Here is a 20,253-nt window from a genome sequence, read left to right as displayed (position 1 = left end):
ACTTGAGATAAATTATCTCCTAACGTGCGCAAACGAATTGTGGCACGCATTCGATTAGTAATGGGGAAATTCTGAGTAATCATTACTTCGGCCAAAACAGAGATCTGCCAACCAGTATCTAACAAAGCATCTACCTTTCTATCAAAAATTCGAATAGGAATCGTGGGCAATCTTTGATCACACAAATTCGTTAGAGCTCCTTTCACTTCAATTGTCTTGCCGTCTCTCCCGATTTCGAGTTTATACGTCCACATTCTTATAACAAATGAATTGGTTCTATCGCCCATATAAGGTTTTAGATGATGTGTTCTTTTTAATTCTCTACATCTTCTCTTCATTTCCCGATGAGATTTAGTATAAATGTCAGCTAAATACAATAATCGCAGCACATGAATAGCTTGATCTATGGTTAATACTTCCTTTAAGACTAAGGCCTGAACATAATTGGAAGGCATTACCTTATATAGAAGAAGTAAAAACTCTATCTCTCCAATTTCAGGTCTTACGAATTTCCAGTATCGTATTAAAGTATACGCGAAGTTTTCAGGTGGAAAACGAGTAGAGAGTCGTTCTCTCTTTAACTTTTCTACAAACTGACCTTTATACAAATCATCAGGAAAAACTTGAGAAATCATTTGCTTCAATTCTCGAAACCGTAATTGTTGAATAGTTTCCTTACGACATAGAAACCAATCAAGGGCCGAGTTTTCAAGACAGACCGCTAAATAAATACATTCCTGGTCAAGCCTATTGAGAGCACGAGCTATGGTCTGATATTCATCAATGTATCTAGCAACAGATTCTTTAGGGTTTCCTTTAAATTTCGGCAATTTCAATACCGGGACAATGGCTACTCGATATTCTGTTTCTTCCAGTGCACTTGATTCATCAATATTTTGTCTATTTTCTAATTGGGGTCCTTTCGGAGGGGGTAAATTAACATTTATTGCCTTATTCTCGTCCAAGGGTAATCAATCCTTTGGGGGAGTCTTCATTTCGTGATTATTTAAAATTTCTTGCCTAATATTCTTATATAATAATATTGCAACTGCGTTATCAGCAGTGGGGGAATATTTCACTTGAGAAGGGTGAGAAGTAATTTGCGGATATTTGGGAAAACTTAAATTCTCAATGCAAGGGTCTTCATTTATAATCTCCTTGAGTTCTTTACCTGAGTCATATGAAAGAGGACTCGAAATTAGCACTTCACGGGCAGTCTTTTCCTGATAGAGTTCCTTCTTCGCCAGTTGTTTAATTTCTTCATCGGAATCATATTTACTTGATTCAGGTGATGAATTTTCCGGGACTTTACCTTTCAAGTGTTCTCTCACGTGAGATGGTATATCAAATGGAAAATAAACTTCTTAATTCTCGACCGCTTCCGAAGCACCTTTTTGCTCCTGTTTTTCTTTTAAAGGCGTTGACGCTAACTTGGGATCGAACTCAAAGTCACTCGTCATAATGCCAGGAGATTCTTCAGGGAAACTAATTGCACCTTCACTAGAAGGGTTAGGCAGTTGTTCTGGCTTAAGGAAAATTGTGCGTCTCGCGACCACTGGAGTCAAGGACCACTCTCCAATGGAGTCAAGTATGGCATTTTATTACAAGTTTCTTCAAACTTAGGTTGATTTCTCTTATAACGCTCCGTTTGCGTTATCGGTTCCCTATTAACAGTATCCGGTAAAACTATACCGCTGTGGATGGTTTATCCGCGGTTCAAGTAAGGTAGGCACTGGCAAATCTACTGCTGCACTGGCAAATCTGTTGCTTCCTTTGCCATGGGACATAACTCGGAGCGCAAGGCCTTCGTAGGCGCGATTTTCTGAGAAAGAGATTTCCTACAATATTTACAACTTGCCTCACCCGATTTTGCAATATACCACGCATGAATCTTTGGTGGAGATTTTTTATGTGTGAAAAAGGGAAACCAATGGAAGGGCATTTCGAATTACTTCATTTATTTTTTGTTTCCACTAGCAATAAGAAAACAAGGAAAAATTTTAGGGGGTATTGTACTATGAACAATATAATCAGATCACTAATTGTCATTAGAATCCACAATAACACAATTGTGACAATGCGACAACTTATATAATTCACTTAAATTAACATGCACCATGAACATAATACCAAAACATAAACATAAAACACAAACAAACAAGGAAAGATGTCATAGCAGCACCACAAAATTTTTCGTTCCGAAAAATGAAAAAATGAAAAAAGGCTTTGGACGAGCCCCCATTTGTGGCGATGTGCAGGCCTGTGTCTGTTTACTTAGCTCGTTAAATTCCACATTCATGAGAGAGCTGCTCACGCTATTTCCGTAGCGGATGTCACAAATGAAACATGGTAAATTACACCGTGATTTACATGGGAGAAAATGGTTTAACCTAAGGGAATGAGAACATAAATTCTAAAAAGTAAGTTTATTCCATAACTGAACGAGTAATATACCCCAACATATAATTATATGATTTAGCAAGAGTAATGTGATATCTGATAGTTCATTGATAGTTAGGTGCATTAATATAGATCGATTGACAGGCTAGATACTCAAATTTTTAAGTTATTGGAGATAAAATATGAATATGCGACTTCAGTTCTCAAAATCTTGAAAGTTTTACGATAGGCTGACAAATCATTTTATAGTACTGCATGACATCTCTTAGCTTGAAATTAATAATGCTACAAGTGCTCGTACATATCTTGCAGTAGAATTCTTCTAACACTTAGCAACTTGTTAACCGACGTCCCGAATTGCTGGATCTCGAAGCTCCGAATTTCCGAATCTCTGCGTCATTCAGTGTCCGAATCAATCATTGAGACCTTGAGGTCCCTTTTTATTATTTTACAAGGGAGACACCCAAACCTCATATCAGTCAGTACATTCCTTTTCGTCAGATCCACAAATATGGAAACTTTTGCATCCTGAGTGGCTATTAGCAAGAAACCGCACCCAAGATACATGGCGTGATACACTTGTACACACGTGGACAGCGTGACTGTTACCGCCGGAAGATTTTAATGACATGATTTCTAGACTTATCCACATCTATCTATGACTTCTCCATAGATTCTTAACTATTAACCAAATTTCCGCATTTAATGCGGTGTCACTTTGTCAAAATCGTGATGGTCTATCCTATTAGTAACCAAGCATAATCTTCAACAAGTAAACATTATACGAAATTTGCGCAGGAAAATTAACCACAGTCACCTTCGAGATTTTGTGTATTTCCTTTCTCTGTTAATAGCTTGTGACAATCTAAAAGAGAAAACTGTTTTGTAAATTCACATTAATACAAAATAGCCTTTTTCAATTCCTTCAATAAAGAACAATGTATTCATATTTTTGAACCCAGCGTCACAGTATGGAGGATTACATATGCAAAATTACGTCGCTCTACGATATGTGGAAGTGGGTGAGGATGAAAGTTCCTCGTGCATCTCTCGTTAGCCGGCAAATTCAAAGAAATCACGCATGTGGAAATTACTCAGGAATTACTGATTTGCAACCCCTGGTTCATGTGGGTGAAAATGTTCCGAAGTATTTGTAGAATATCAGGTTGCATCCAATTACCAGTAATATACAAATCAGTGCATGTCATCAATGATATGGTATAAATGGCACAGACCATTATGTTCACTGATAAATTATCGACATACTAGTACATATTTTTTATTCACGCTTTATTCTGGTGTGATTGTATTTTTATTAATACAAGATAACTCGATAATTCCAGATGTAGCATATATCTCAAGGATAGAACAAATTTAATTCAGTGTCCAATAGTTTAATGTACTGTTCGTAATTATCGTTTTATTTGTAGTATCGTTTGTGTAATTATCTTCTAAACACTCAAGATATAACTTCCCGAAAAAGGTACAAACGACAATTCAAACCTTAGTAAACAGTTCCAATCTTATCTCTCTTCTTGTTCAATATTTATAAAAGATCCATCTATGTATTTAATTAGTCTCTCCGTAGCAATAGCAATTCATAACATTTCTCACATTCCAAGTAGATAATGACACTGTATTCATAAGTGATTCGCCGTATCCTAGACTCATCGACTACAATTCCGGTGCTTTCCCTCTATTGTTTCTTGCTCTACAAATGTGGAAAGTGTGTAGCGAATCAACTGAGTGCATTACTCGTTATGGCCTTCCTACATGGTAACGTATTGCCCAATGTTTGCAGTTTGGGAGGTGTTTATCCACTTCATCCCAGACGTTGATATATATATATATATATATATATATAAAGAGAGAGAGGGAGGGATTGAGAGAGATATACGTAGATAATAGTTATAAACAAGAATGTCCTACTTTTGATTTCTTTACTCACTGCAGGAGTTTCAAGCAAATCCACATTGTTGGTTGCTAGTTATGGCCTTGCTAAGAGGTCACATATTGCCCTATATGCACTATATAGGGATACTTTACAGCTTTTATCCCCACGGTCGGAAATATAAAGAAAAAAGTATGTTCTACTTTTGATTCCTTAATTCACTACACTTGATTCAAGGAAATTCTTGTTTTATGTTGCTAGCTATGGTTTGCTAAAATGCGTCATTATACCCTATGTATGTATTTCCCAGTTTGCTCCCACATTGGTCGATACAAAAACACTCATGTTTTACATTTGAGTAATTTATTCGCTGCAGAAGTTTCGAGTAAATAGGAGGGTGAACTTCGAAAAATTTGCTTTTCAGTAATTAATTCAAAAAGTAATGCTAACCGTAATTAAAATTCCATCTTTCTATTTATTATTTATTCATTGTGTCATGTAGTTTGTTTCAGTATTTAAGAAGATATATGATTTTTAAAAATAGAACTAATACAGTTAATCTTATCTACTATTAGTTCCGCTGCCTCCTGAGGATTACATATATTTCCCTGGTATTGGTCACTACAAGTTTCATACAGAAGCAAAAAGTTATGAAGAAGCTAAAGCCATTTGTGAACAGGAATTTAGCCATTTAGCTATTATCAACACAGACGCAGAAGCACGAGTTCTGTTAAAGATGTTTAGGGAAACCAAGAATATATGCGGCGAGTGGTCGTTTGTTGGATTTCGTAGAAATAATGGAACTTTCACTACAATATTTGGTAAGTAACTGTATTCTACCATCACGACTCTGGAACTCGCTAGAAGAATAACTAACACTTCTGACCAGAGTGTATACTATTATGAACTAAAACTAAAATACAGTGTAATGTTTTCGACAACTTAACGCTATTTTCATGAGACACTAACACTTGGACACTTGAAGTTAGTGTCTGATGAAGATAGCATTAACCCGTCGAAATTGTTACACTATATTTAATTTTAATAAATAAATGTATATAGCCTCGTAAGAAATGTTAATTGTTCATGTAGTTTAAGCTTAAGAGGCTAGTTCAATATTGATTAAATTTTCAAGAGCATCACAGAGACATGGAATCACACATTTGCAACACGTACTTATATTTCTGCACTAGTAAAGTTTAGTGGTGGCAGAAGATATGGAATACTGGTAGCGGAATATTAGAGATATCTCCTTACTGTGTACAAAGCAATGATACAGAAGTCTGCATTTAAAATAGAAGTTTGTTATAGTGTAAAATATATAACATCTCAGTGCGTCATTGGTCGGCATTACGTTCCATTTGTGATGAAAGTAGGTAATTTGTAATTATGCCATAGCATCCCAATATGATTACAGTGTAAAAAATTCGAGGTAAAACATCAATGATAAATGAAAGCAATACGTATAGAATCCACAGTGAAAAGTCACTCTCAATATTCTAAGCTGATTGTCCCTAAAATTATAGTGAAACTGCTTCGCAACTGGCGTAAGATCTGAAACGTTCATGTCAGGTAACCTTCTTAGCAAGTTATGTGTTACGAGAGTACAGGTTCGGGATACATGGCTTAAAAATACATTAATAAACATCTTTTCTATCACACAAATTGAGGAAACTACGTGAGACACTGCGCAGTTGTGACCAGGAGCGTTAAATCAGGTCACTATTGGTGCGAGTATGTTTCAAAAGTTTAACAAGTTTATGTTTTGGAATCCAACATATTTGTGTATTCAGTGACAACCATATAAAATATCGAAGACTGCGTGTCATTTTGCATCGCGAAATATAATCATACATTTTACTTTCACGTACCCGTTGCGACATTCATCATGATAATAACCTAAACTTAAATAACAATCTTGTCCAGCTTGTGGTTTATATGTTGGCTGCTGTAAAGAAATGCATATGGTTTATTTCAGTCCACACCTCGTTATATGAAGTAATAAAGAAATAGTTAAACTTAATTTCTATTTAGCTGTTCAAAATGATTTAACACAGAGTAGGACATATTCGAATTTATGTGCTTTTTTAAACAAATACTTGAAGATATACCTTCTACGATAAGTGTACTTCAGAGGTACCTGCGACAAGTGTTCCCTTGTGATGTTCTAAGCCCAAATTGCATGAGACTAAACTTTCGTTGATAAAATATGGTGCCATACCGATTGTGACGACTGTATTGTGTTTCAATTGATGATCTGATGTTTGTTGTCTTTGCATAAGAGCTTACCATTTTGAAGGCTTGTAGTGGTTTCACTATATTCTTACCGTGACCATCTTACCCTCTCAGTGACTTCATTTTCCCACACCCCATGTTCTTCAATACTTCGTAACCTTTCTGAACAGACTTTCTCACGTCATCTACAATCCAAACACCAGTGAGAGCCCCCTCCTTAATCGTGTGAGTACATTATTCGTCTGCGTTATTCAGGGTGTCTCCGCATGTTCTGCATAGAGGAATAAAACTTACCGCCATGACGATAGGGTAAAACAGACTGGTATAAATTTTATTGCGATAATATCGTGTACTTTATTATACCCTGAAATCCGAAAATGTTAGAAAACTCTCTATTCCCAACATAAGTTTTAGGATGAATTGCAGGGCGCTTCTTTACCAAGCGGCAATAGGGATAGAGTGAAATAATGATTACATATTTAATACGCACTTATTTTATTTTATAGTATTGGTACGTAGCATCAACTGGCCCCCATACAATGTATCTCGTGGTCTAATCGGGCCTTTTAAATCATAGGGTGGATTCTAACCACGTCATTTACTTCCGGGTGTTCCTTGAGGAAACGGGTCCACTGATAGTCCCACATCTCGTGTACTACGTACCCTGGCTCTTTCAAAACAGCTATTTTAGCACAAGTACTGTCGTAACTCGGGTTGAAAGTGCTGTAAGGATACTCTTAAACAGGATTGTCACGACCTGTGGTGTAAGAGCTTCGCACCCGTGAAAGTCACAGCCTTAATAATCCTACATATATTCATTAGCATTGCAATTTTCATATCCCTCTACCTCATATCCATCTTTTACTACAACTTCCTTACCTACATGTTGAATATTAATATTTCAGGTATTCGCCTCTTGTACTAACCACTCAATGACACCAAAGATTAGGTACCCCTCCGCCTATACATTTTATATGAAATAATAACTATGATGTTGGATTCTAGGAACATTTTCCTAAACAGATGATTATATGTACTAGCAGTACTTATTGTTTCAAGAAACGGATTTACAGTAGATATATTTTAAAGTTCAGCCATAAACTTTATGCAAGCATCTTGCAATATATTTGCATTATCAACACTATATTTTATTAAATCTAGTACCACCTAATATTGTTCCTTGTTGTACCATTTTTCAATTTTTTGCTTCCCCTTCTTTTTCATACTACTTACATCGTAATATCTAATGGCGGATAGAGTATCACAATATATTTGGTTATCTTTAGTGTTGAAAAAGTGCATGAAGTTAAATACATCGGTTAATTTATTTAAAACCATTGCAAGAAAGTTTAAACTATCAATAAGTTTCAGATATAAATACACCATTGAAAGAATTTTACACAATTCCATAATTCCGAGAAGTAACTAATTTTTTCAAGCATCCTTCACCGTAAAATAAAGGACCCAAGTGTAATCTCCCTCCCCCAATCTAACCCAAGTGGTACCACCATTCCTGAGAAAGGTTAATCCAAACCCGGACCTCAGAAATAGGCATACAACAAGACATCAGAAAAGGGAAAGGAGACAACAGGCCCGGAACTAGTGTATACCATCAATATTTAAGATGAGAGTATTTTATTTTAATTTTGTAAAAAGAAACACTAGCTTTAAATAAAATATAACAATACATTTATTATTTTCCTTCTCTTTACACAAATTTGATTTAAACAAATAAGTGCTGATACTTCTTTGAGTAATGAAATTCTCTCTATATAACGAAGAAACGGGGAGAAAGAATGAATGGGGCTCAAACAGCTTCGATACAAATCTAATACTAGAAAGATACCAGAAAGATACTCGTAACACAGTTTTTACGGAATCGCGAACAAATTACAAAGTTCTCGAATAGCTAAAGGGCAAAAAGAGAAAAGCAAATCTATTCCTTTTCGCGAGTGTCACACACACACGCAGACTCCTCCATTCAAACAGGTCTCCAAAACCATTCACAAAACAACACAACATTAAACAAACGTAACAAATAAAAAGAAAGAAAAAGAAGCCTAAGTAAATTTTAATAAAAAGTAAAAGTAACATTTACCAAGGCTCAAACACTGAAGGCATTCACTTTGCTAGACAAATCCCTAATATTCTCGCTTGGAATCAACTCGAAAAAAATATACGACTCGCAAATTAACTTCTTTCAAAATAACTTTACTGTTACTACACTTACACTAATTAAATAAATTAAATCGTTTATCCTTCTATTACTCGTAACTAATATGTTCGAAACTAATGTGGGCTATTCATCTTCCTTTCCCTTCGTTGATACCCACTGCTTCAGCGATTCAACCAGAATAGCGCAAGCAGTCTTCTCCCTCAGTGACCAGTGCACTGTCAGGGTGGGAAGCTCTTCTGTGGAAAAATATCATAAACATTTTTTTCAAGTTACCTAACTTTTATAAATTATCTTCAAATATTTCTCTTTTTGTAACCGTACGTTACCATTGACCTCCTGTGTGAAAAAATATAAAAATTGGAAAGGATTTTTTTTTGTTTCTGAATCTACTCATACTAGAAAATCTCCAAGTTTTATTTTTTAATTTAACAAATCATATTTCATTCTCAAGACATATATATATGACATTAAATAATGAATTTATCCATTAATATATACGGATTCAAAAACTGATTTTTATGCTTAATTAAATATTTCCAATGTAAACTAAAACAATTCTAATTCTTTCTTAATTTCAATCAAATGCAAGGTTTAAAACAAATTTTAATATCCAAAGCATTCTTTAGTTTTTACACGCGTGTAATATTCCAATTTTCAAATTTTTAGACAATAACTAGATAATGTTTGATAAGAGAAACCATAGTTCTATATAATCTTTAAATTCGGGTTCTGCTTGGCTAAGCCTCAGTCAATATCTAGTTAGATTGAAACTTTTAAATGTTCCTGAGGAAAATATATTTGCGTTATCTGTTTTCAAGTTTTCTGGAAACACATATTTACAAAACACTTCATACAGTTTATTAGCATTTAAATTAGATATTTTTTCTAGCATAATAAAACGAGATGAGCTATCTACAAAAATCAAAAGATATTTAAATCCATTGGATCATGGTGAAGGGCCAGCAAGATCACACATTCAGTTTTGATCTATACGGCTAATGACTTTACATCCTAATTCACCCATTTTTCTTTTGTTATACTCTTTTACCTTTTGACAGATCTCACAAGTTTTCACAAATTAATTAACATCCTTTATCCTCTATTATTTTTGACCAAGCATACCTTTTCATTTTCCAGAGAGTGTCCACATAGGTGTCCATCTTTTAATTGTTCATTATAGTAAGAGTCCATAATACCTCTTTTCAAATTTTCAGGAACTACAATTTTATAAGGATTTGAAATTGCCTTAGCTTCCTTTACTAATTATTTATCACTAATTAAATAATTATTCTCAACTTGGTCAGATTCGAAGTTCTTAATGATTGTACTTAACTCTGGATCCAACCTTTGTGATTCTGACAATGGTTTATGTGCAAAGTATGTTTCGAAATATTCATCATAGCTAAATTATTTTCTCTACTTTTATTCCCTAAAGATTATTCTGTTAAGTAAAATTCTACGGGATTATAGAGACGTGTTAATAAATCAGCAAACTTATTCTCTCCTGATCTAATATGGTGAATGGCAAACTCAAAACTACACAGTTATTGAACTAATGGTGCATACATTATCCCGAGAAAGGTAAACTACGTAAAATTTACGTGTACGAAGTGGAAACACTGATTTGACGTAGAAAGAACTGTAGATATGCTATCGCGGGTTAGTTGGCTTGAAGTTCCGACGTTAATTACTTCGGTAGGTGTTATGTTCTCTGTGTCAAATGATGGAGTGTAGAAACTTTTAACGTAAAATATTAGCGTGTGTTTACTTTTAGCGTTAGTTTTCTTGCACGCATTTTTTACGTATGTTTACCGTCAATGTACAATTTTTAGTCGTAAATATTTATTATTACTACAAAAATGGACGAGCTATTTTACGGATATTAGAGGTACCTCAGTTTCAGAAATGGAGGAAGATAACGCTGAATTTGATGTTAGATCAGATGAATTAGCAGATGACTCCGACAGAGATCCAGATTGAAATGATATTGAACAACATTTTGTGTCAGCAATTTGAACTGTTGAATGTGAAACCTCAAACTCAACCAAAGAAGAGGAAAGTTTCTACATATAGTAAAAACGAAAATAGCAGTCTCGCCACGCATTCAAGAAACAAACTTCATAAAATCAGACAGAGAGGGGAGTATATTTTAGAGATGAGAAGGCAAATGAACTTCCATTTCAGGAAAGGCAAGCTAAAGTTAGTGGTGTTACTGAATTGCTAGGAAAGAATGGTCCCTGGAAAAAAAATCCAATGACAGATTCAAGTGGGAAGACCCCAGGAAGGAACACTGCTATAACTGCAAAAAGCTAGTATGTGGTGGAAATCAGATCAAAATGTGTTATAACTGTGTGTGATTTGCGAATCAATCTGACATGAAATGTGAAAGAACTATTCAATATGAATTCAATATTTCCTAGTAACAAAAGTAATCATTGATTTATCTAGACTTTCTCAGAGGTTAGTTCTTAAGCGTTAATATTATTTATTTTGCTCTTCTTCTATCTACTTCTAAAAGATTTAAGATAATAGCAGAGCCGTAACTTAGATTTTTCTTGGGAGGGCCAGCATTAATACGCGTATTTGGGCCCCCTATAAAAAGTTCTTTTTCTAACTATTGGGCCCCTCTCTTTCCATTTACTCTTACTTTTTATGGGTCCCCGGAGCATGTGGGCCCTCCCACGGGGCATTGTCTTGGGGGCAGTTACTTACGCCCTGGGCCATTCCATACATGACATATTAATTAAGTGGACTATATTGACAAATCTCAAAGCCATACGAATAAATATTATTTCTAGGGCCCCTAATAGTAGATATTTGTTTGCTGAAACGGGCCACGACTCTTTTTTGTTTTATTTACCTCTTGTGCGCTGTTTTGTTTATGTAATGTAGAGAACCTGTTTGATGCATCATTTATAATTTCTTGTTCATACCTACCCTACACGGAGTAAGGAAATTTTGTCTTAAAATGGGACCTCTCAAACGGCAGGAAGCTTCCCTAGTTTGCAGTTGTCATCCCTGGCCCCACAAATTACGACTCTGGTAATAGTTGTGCTGTAATACTATCTAAACAATAAAACTTCAATTTTGGAACCTTGAGCAAAGCAACAATAATAGTTTCCATATGAATCGTATATTTATAGATCATTATCTAGTGTGTACGTAAATATTACGTATGCTTACCTTTAAAGGGTTGATAGTGCCTTTCTAGGGTTAATCGTCGTTTAGGGTTTCCTAAAATCCAACTTAACTATTTGTTGTCAGTAAAGACTACATAAGGATTTACTAAATAATGTTTTAATCGAGTAATAGATTTTACTAAACTAATAAATCCCTTCTCGTATATTGAACGATGTCGATCTGGTTCAATTATTGTTTCTAATAATAGGCAACAGGTCTTACATTTCAATCAGCATTCAATTCCTCTATCCAGCCACCTATACTTTTTCCACATAGGTCGATGTAAACTGAAGAAAGCTTACTTAAATCAGGCGTCTTTAAAATAGCATGTGTAGATATTAACTATTTTACCTCTTCAAAAGCTATTTCTTGATTCTTTTCCCATTTGAAAGGTTTCTTAGGCGATCTCAAATCAATAAGCGTCGCCAAGATATCTTGCACATTTGGTAAAAAAATTGCCAGAAAATTTATTACACCTAAGAATATCATTGACGCTCTCCTATTTTTAAGGGGAGGTATATTTTTAATTGCCTGGATTCGAGTAGGATCAATTTCTATTGAATCGCCATCGACTAAGAATCCTGAATACATAATTTTCTTTTTACAAAAATAAGATTTTTTGAGAAATTGTTAAACCATGTTCTCCAAGACGGTTCAATACTTTTTGAACTACTTTTTTTATGTTGTCCGAAATCTGTGTGATCACAAAATATCGTCGAAGAATTCTTTTAGTCCATTATTTTCTAGATCTTTTAATATTCTCATCATTGCTCGAGCTAAAAAATTACTACCTGTCTTTATTCCCATTGGTACACGGATAAATCTATAGTATCCCTTGGGAGTGACGACTGTTGTAATCGACCTGGATTCTTCACTAATTCGAATTTGGTGATAAGCTTTACACATATATAGCCTAGAAAAGAAATGACAACCGGCTAAGCTAGGCAAACATTCTTCCGTAATTGGAGTCAGAAAAACATCCTATAAGATTATAGAATTCGCTTGAGTGCAATTACCTACAAGTCTATTGCTACCACGACGATTATTAAGTAACAAACAACTGTTACCATATTCCGAACTATCGGTTTCTTCTATAATACTTTCATTTAGTAATTTCTTTATAAGATCTTCAAATTTTTTTGTTTTTGCTTAGGAGTCGGAAGGGGATTATGCCGAAATGGTTCTGGATCTTTCAAATATATTTCACATTCATTATAATTCAAGCATCCTATCAGAATATTTATAGTTCAAGTCGTTAACAAATTGTTGAACTTCAGGACACACGTGATCCCAATGACTATCCTTAGGACTTTTGGATGAAGTCCTTTCACTTAGTATTTCACTCTGTGTGTTAGAGGTTTTCGCCTGTGTAATTAAAGGTTTCTCACCTGAGTAGTTTTCCTGAGAAGTTCCATCCATCTTACGCAATAATTCATTAAATCGATATGAAAATTGTTCATGGATATCGGAAATGTCAGACTTATTATCTGAAAGATGTTGATTTTCACAAAACATCACTTGAGGCTCTTCATTTGTTGCAATAGTGCAAGTAGAATACTGTTTGAAGCACACTGTATTGACCTTTAAGTTGGTTTGGTCTCTCTTTCACCTGGCCTAACTTGTGTAGTAAGTTGATTTACACGGTCACCCAGTCGTTTGGACGTTAGGACGTTTCTCACACGTTATTAATTGATGCAATTACAGATAACGAAATTTTAATCTCTATAAATAAGTTAAAATCCTCGAAATCAAGTGGTCCTGATATGATTCCAATTTATAATTTTAAGGGGTGTACTGATGTATTAATAACACCTCTTGCTCACATATTTAATCTTATTTTAAGAACATTCACTTTCCGGTAATTTGGAAGACTAGTAAGGTATGTCCAATACTTAAATAAGGTAATCCAGACAAAATAGAAAATTATACGCCGATACCTTTGATTTCAGATCTAGCTAAAATATTTGAACATATATTTATTACCTACTGTCATTAGATATTCAAAATGTCTATTATATGCAGATGATATGAAAATATTTATATAAGAGATAGTAATGACGTATCACAACTGCAAGCAGATTTGGATAACTGATATGCATGGAGTATTAAAAATAAGTTTCTATTTAATATCAATAAATGTGTATCAATTTCGTTTTCGAGAAAGGTTCTAATTCCGATCATAACTATAAAATTAACAATATTATTATACAAAAAGTGTGTGAAGTAAATGATTTAGGTATACTTGTAAATAGTAAATTATGTTTCAAACAACATATTAACAATATCGTAAACGATGCATTTAAATCTCTTGTTTTTTTAATACGAAATACAAGGGAATTTAAACAGATTAAAGCTTATATAACCTTACTAGCAGCGTTCACCCCGCTTCGCTGCGGTCACCCCGGAACGCAATAAACTTTGTTACTTAGATAATTTTTACTTTTTCGCTTTCAAGTGATATGATAAAAACCATAGAAGATTGCAGTAAATGTTAACATTATATCGCCTGTCATTTATGTTAACCCGCCCCGCTTCGCTGCGGTCACCCCGGAACGCAATAAACTTTGTAACTTAGATAATTTTTACTTTTTCGCTTTCAAGTGATATGATAAAAACCATAGTAGATTGCAGTAAATGTTAACATTATATCGCCTGTCATTTATGTTAACCCGCCGAGTGACACGGTCATGCGGGTTGCATATAAATACGTTTATTTTTACCTATGATGAACTAACAAAGGATTTGTACGTTATGGACACTTGAATGGTCAATTATCTCAAGACACTGGTAATTAAAAATTAAAGTGATATGATAAAAACCATCTAGGGTCCAAATCCTAATAACCCCCCAAAAATAAAAGAAATTGGTTCAGCCGTATTAGCGTGATGAGGGAACAAAGGATTTGTGCGTTCTCTTTTATATATAAGATTTAACTGTATGGTTTGTAGTGAAATTGAATATTTTTCTATTATATGGTCGCCTTACTATAAGTGCTATGAAAAGAAAATTGAACGTATTCAGAAGAAAGTTTTCAGATATTTGTATTATTAAATTTATAAGCTAAATTCCATCAGAAAAACATATCTTTAAAGAATTATTAAATACATTTAACTATTCTATATTATCTGTAAGACGGGAGATTTCCTTGTTACTTTTTTGTTCAAGTTAGTAAATCGCACTGTAGATAATCAGGGATTACAGAGTAAATTACATTTTAATGTAAAAAGTACATATCTTCGTAACAGGGTACCATTCCATCTTACAAGAGCTAAAACCGAAGCATACTTGAATTCACCACTAATGAGAATGTGTAAAACTTACAACAATTTATTGGTAACTAATATTGAGTATGGTGTTTCATAATCTTTTTCAACTTATATAAAAACAATTAAATCTATTGTAATATAAGTTGCGTGTGAGTAAATAGTAAGCCTTGTTGTGAAAATATTGAAGTTGAATATTATAGTTTCAGATTATCTTGTACTCTATGGAGTTACATTATCAGTGTCTGTTTAACTATTATCTATCTGTTCTCTTTTTCCTTTTGTTCTTTTCCTTTTTATATTATACTCACTGATGTTTTTCTAATATGTAAGCCTATTGTAGTTGGGATTTATTTCCTGTAAAAGGTACAAATAAAAGAAAAAATAAAATAAAGTGTCACCTGATGAAATATATGCACTAGGTTGATTAACTGGCCATCCATGTGTCCAGATGTCGCTTATATACTAAGTCTATTTGAATGGGCACGTATGTCACCAGATGTAAACTGTTCATTAAGTTTTCCTGAATGTACACGCATATCAACTGATGCAACATACTAACATTTCTATGTTGGCCTTCCAAAGCACCTGATATAATAGGTTTCTTCGGTCCATCTCAGGGGGAACAGGGTCTTCCGATGTAGCAAGCCCATCAAGTTCTTGTAAATCCTCATCACGCTCTGCAGATGTTAAAGGTAAACTACGCTGTCCAAAATGGCCTTCACAATCACCGGACATAAAAGTTAAGCTTAGCTCTCTCAAATGGTCACTCCTACCCATACACTTAAATCCACTTAACCTTTGATCCGTGTAATTAAGTGTCTCTTTTATCATTGTCTTTTTGTTCTTCTTTATCATATTGAAGCCCATAGTTCCTGATGTTACCCTATCAGTAAATACTGGAAATTGGCTAACTGTGTCCCTCACTTAAATCCCTGAATTGATTTTAATGCTGTACTATTACCATTATCTCTTCCTGATTCATATTTAAAATTATACAACTGGCCGCTCATACACACTGGTCTCAACCCCTCACTGACTTCCTTGAACTGGCCACCTTGATCTACAGATGTAAACCCTTTGACGGGATATTGGAAGCAATCATTCCCTCACTTAAGTTAAATTGCAACTTTCGAGTTAAATATAAATCAGTCACGGCGTAGATATAAGATCTTCGTTATTAATATAAGACGTACAACCGCTATCTTCTGAAGTAAACCTCTGATTTGTAATTTCGAATTGACTGTTTATAATTCTGGGTTTAACTTCCTCATTCAAATTCTGTACATATATATCCCTTCCTTCTAAGTTCAACACATTAGGTTTGATCTGTGAATGGCCATCAGTATCACCGTATCCTAATCCGGTACCACAAATCGACGAGTAGACGTCCACCGATTTCGACTGTTCTATTCTGTAAATGGTTATCACAATCACCAGATGTAGGTCCCTAAACTAATGTTGTACTGTGGACAACCACATCACCTTCGATGTAAATCTTTTTTCGACTCCAATGAGGATCTTAATAACCTTTCTGGCATTACTCTATTCTCTGGTACTTGCGGAAAGAAAACCCCATTCCTGATATTCCTAACTGAATGTCCTAGCAAATATCCTGACCAACCAATACTGCTAGGCACTTCCAATAGTTTTTCCTCAATTTCGTCCAAAGACCGGTTACACTGTATTCTAATAAACTTTTATAAAGTAAAACGGTGTTACTTTATTCTGAGAAGGACGCAAACAAAAGTAGATATAGGCAGCCAAATGATCTTCACCCTTAATTAAGCCACCTTTTCCATCATAGGAAAAATGAACTGATGTCGGAGTGACTTAAGTTAACCAATGTAGAGATGTTCGTCTTAACCCGTTACGTAACCAAAATGTATCATTCAGAAAGTCTATCTTTAAGTGCAAAGCCTTCAAATATGGAATGCCTTACAAAATGCTGCATTGGAGCGAATCCACCACTCGAAAACAAACTGTTGCTTCACTTCTGCCACCTCAACGTTAAATGTAACTTCCTTATTTGAAACGAATTTGCCCGCAGCAGTAGCCACTTTGAAAAGTTGAACTTCCATTCATTGATTCGAATTTATTTTAAGCTTTTCCAACATTTTTACGGACGCAAAATTAAAAGAGCTACCAGTATATATGTGTATCCTAACGTTCACACAATTTATTCGACCACTCACTAATAGTGTCGTTTTATTCTGTGCAAAAGATGGGAGTGTTTTTATAGTATTGGAATCATTGGTCATCATTATAGTATTGAATCTCCCACTGGTCTCCGACTGTACATCAAAATCTTTCCGATTTTTATTCCTAAATTTATTTACATATGCGAGTACATAGAAGAATTAGGAAGTATGAGGAAATGTACAAGTGTCTTTTGTATTTCTTTTATGATGTCGGCAAAGTTTATATTAATAACTTAAGTTGTTCTTAAATTTGTTTTTTCTCCACATGAAACTACAAATATGACAGATTGAATTCTCATATTCTCCATTTCCTTCAAAGTTGTCGTCATTACCTGGACAAAGACCTAATTCAGCCATGATTCATATTAACCAAAATAAATTCATTTGTCGGAAGCGCAACTTTCACTTTCCGGATTTCGGAAAATTATGGAATTCAGTTCAACTCCGGAATTCAGAAGAATTCCGAAACTCGGAAAGAATCCGGAATTTAGAAAATTCCGTAATTGGGAAAAACTCCGGAGTTGGAAAAAATCCGGATTTTCCGAATTCCGGAATGTTAACGAATTCAGAAATTTCTAAATTTCGGATTTTTTCGAATTCCGGAATTATTCCAAAATCGGAATTTTCCGAATTCCGGAATTTGTCCGGTTTTACTTTCGCGAGTCCGAAAAGTAAGAATTCCGGAATTGACGATCCCTAGTCCATACACAACTTTTCAGAACACTATGCTTGTTGCTGTCTACATTTTGTATCCTCCAATACGTCATATATTAAAATTCGACAGGAGTTTCAGTATCTAACCAGAAATTGCATGTATCTAGCTACTGGAAGCTGAGGTATGAAGAATTGTATTGTGTCTTATCTTTTTGTGTCTTGTACAACCCTGGAAACCACTGAATATCTACACGGTTTTCGTTAAATCCAAGTTGTATTACTCACAGTTACATCCATTTGTGTCTATATGATCGTGTTACTAAAGCTTACTATATGATAGAGTTAGTAAGTCTTTCTCTGCTCTCCCGTAAAGTTGTGATATGATCTACTACAGGATACAGAACGAATTATCAATTTAACCAAGTTGTATTACTATACATCTGCTTCCGCCTCTGTCAACTCCGGTCGATCTCGTTGACACGATATATTTGCTTCTTATACCCCTTTCTTCGTTTACTGAACTAAACAGTAACTATTCTGAATTATACTACTGCGCATGCCTCGTATATAAATATTTATGATGCCAATAGTTTCTGTTTTGTCCAAGGAATGTTCTTTTTCTTATTACATTATATGAAGAGCATGTAGGTCTAAATACCTCATGTATTACATAGAATGTAGGTGTAACTCTTCCAGCAAAGAAGGAACATGTGATCATAGTATTCAACACACAGACGTGATAGCTGGCAATACAATGATCGTAATCCCTAACGACACAGGGAGTGAGCGATGCCCTCCCGCTGTCCTAGAGGGTAGCAAATGCGCCTTTGGTGTATGGTGTCTCGGGTTCGATTTCCGGCGTGAGAGCATTTATGATTTTTAACTGTTCTCGATGTTTTTCTGTTCGTGTCCCTGTTGTTGTAAGTTGTTAGAAAACACGAGTGAAGCACGCAAAATTAGCAATAAGTAAGTTACTGAAACACGTTCGGTGAGTCACTTAAAAAAATCGGACAAAGCACTGGCTTTTCGCGCCGTCCATTCGAGTTCGAATCTATCTCGCTTTGATTTTTTATCCATTAGAGAAAATGTATTGTTTTTTTTTTCGCTACAGGTAGTCACTCCTTTCGTATTTTTCGCCGTCCTTCACAGTTAAAGTAACTAGCTATTCTTGAAATGAAATAAAATCAAATCTTTAAGTTTTATGTCCCAGAGTTATGTCTGTTAAGCTAAAGGAGACGGTGAAAATGAGAAATGAAGGACATGGTGGAATGAAGAATGTGGGAGGAAACGGGAGAACCCCGAGAAAATCCACGCACACGGAGTTCGTCCACCACAAAATTCACTTCGCGAATGCTGGGATTGAACCCGGAACCCCAAGCACCAGAGGTGAACGCTCTACCACTGAGCCACCGCGGCCACACTAGCTATTATTCTTTCTAAGAATAATTGATCATCTCTTTTGTTTCATGCAAACGTGCACACGTAACAAAAAGAGGCTGTTGACAATAATAATAATAATAATAATTATAATAATAATAATAATATGAAATATTAGTAGCTAACTCGTGTGTGTATTTCGACAATATAATTTTATATTATTATGTGGAAATAAGTAAGGCTGGCTGGAGCCACTCCCCTAATTTTTTCGATGCGCCTTATGGGTCCACGGTGTCCAATGTTGGTCCTATCCTACTATCACCTTCTGTTCTCTCGATATAAGTTATGGACATTTTGCCTAAAGATGTCGCTGCCGTGGACCCATTATTCCCCATGACAATTACTCTTCTTTCATTTTGGATTGAAATCGCTTATTTTTCTGAGTACTATGAGTGCATACTGTCCAACGTTGCTCCCATCACTATACAATTTTCCGTTCTCTCGATATAAATTGCTAGTATTTTGTTTGTAAGGGAGATATGGCGTTACAATCATTACGTTTGAAGAAGAATTGAGGAATATATTGCCTTGCCAGAAACAACACCTATTATTATTATTATTATTATTATTATTATTATTATTATTATTATTATTATTATTATTATTGGTTTACTTACCACTAATGTTGCCTACATTTATTTGCAATGCAATGTGTTACTAAAAAGCAAATCAAATAACACTCCTCGCCATTCACGCTCCCGAACTCGAAATACATGAATTACAGTTCTCTATGTTAGGGGAAAGCACATTTATTATATTATTCTTTTAAATAACACGTTTCACAAGTTACTTCACTGTCAATGTGTAATTTCATAT

At 34.8% G+C, this 20,253-nt stretch overlaps 1 protein-coding gene across 1 annotated transcript in view; it reads left to right on the top strand.

The window, feature by feature from the left end:
- Positions 1-20,253, top strand: part of LOC145683354 (hemolymph lipopolysaccharide-binding protein-like) — a 536,466-nt gene that overhangs the window by 443,418 nt on the left and 72,795 nt on the right. The window contains exon 3 of the mRNA XM_081754691.1: positions 4,867-5,112. Within this exon, the coding sequence (XP_081610817.1) occupies positions 4,867-5,112 (246 nt within the window). The remainder of the gene's footprint in view (positions 1-4,866; positions 5,113-20,253) is intronic.

Source organism: Thermobia domestica, chromosome 4 (assembly GCF_964235325.1).
Source record: "Thermobia domestica chromosome 4, izTheDome1.hap1.1, whole genome shotgun sequence".
Taxonomy (NCBI): domain Eukaryota; kingdom Metazoa; phylum Arthropoda; class Insecta; order Zygentoma; family Lepismatidae; genus Thermobia; species Thermobia domestica.
Note: the sequence above shows the minus strand (reverse complement) of the source record. Positions and strands in the feature narration are given on the sequence as shown.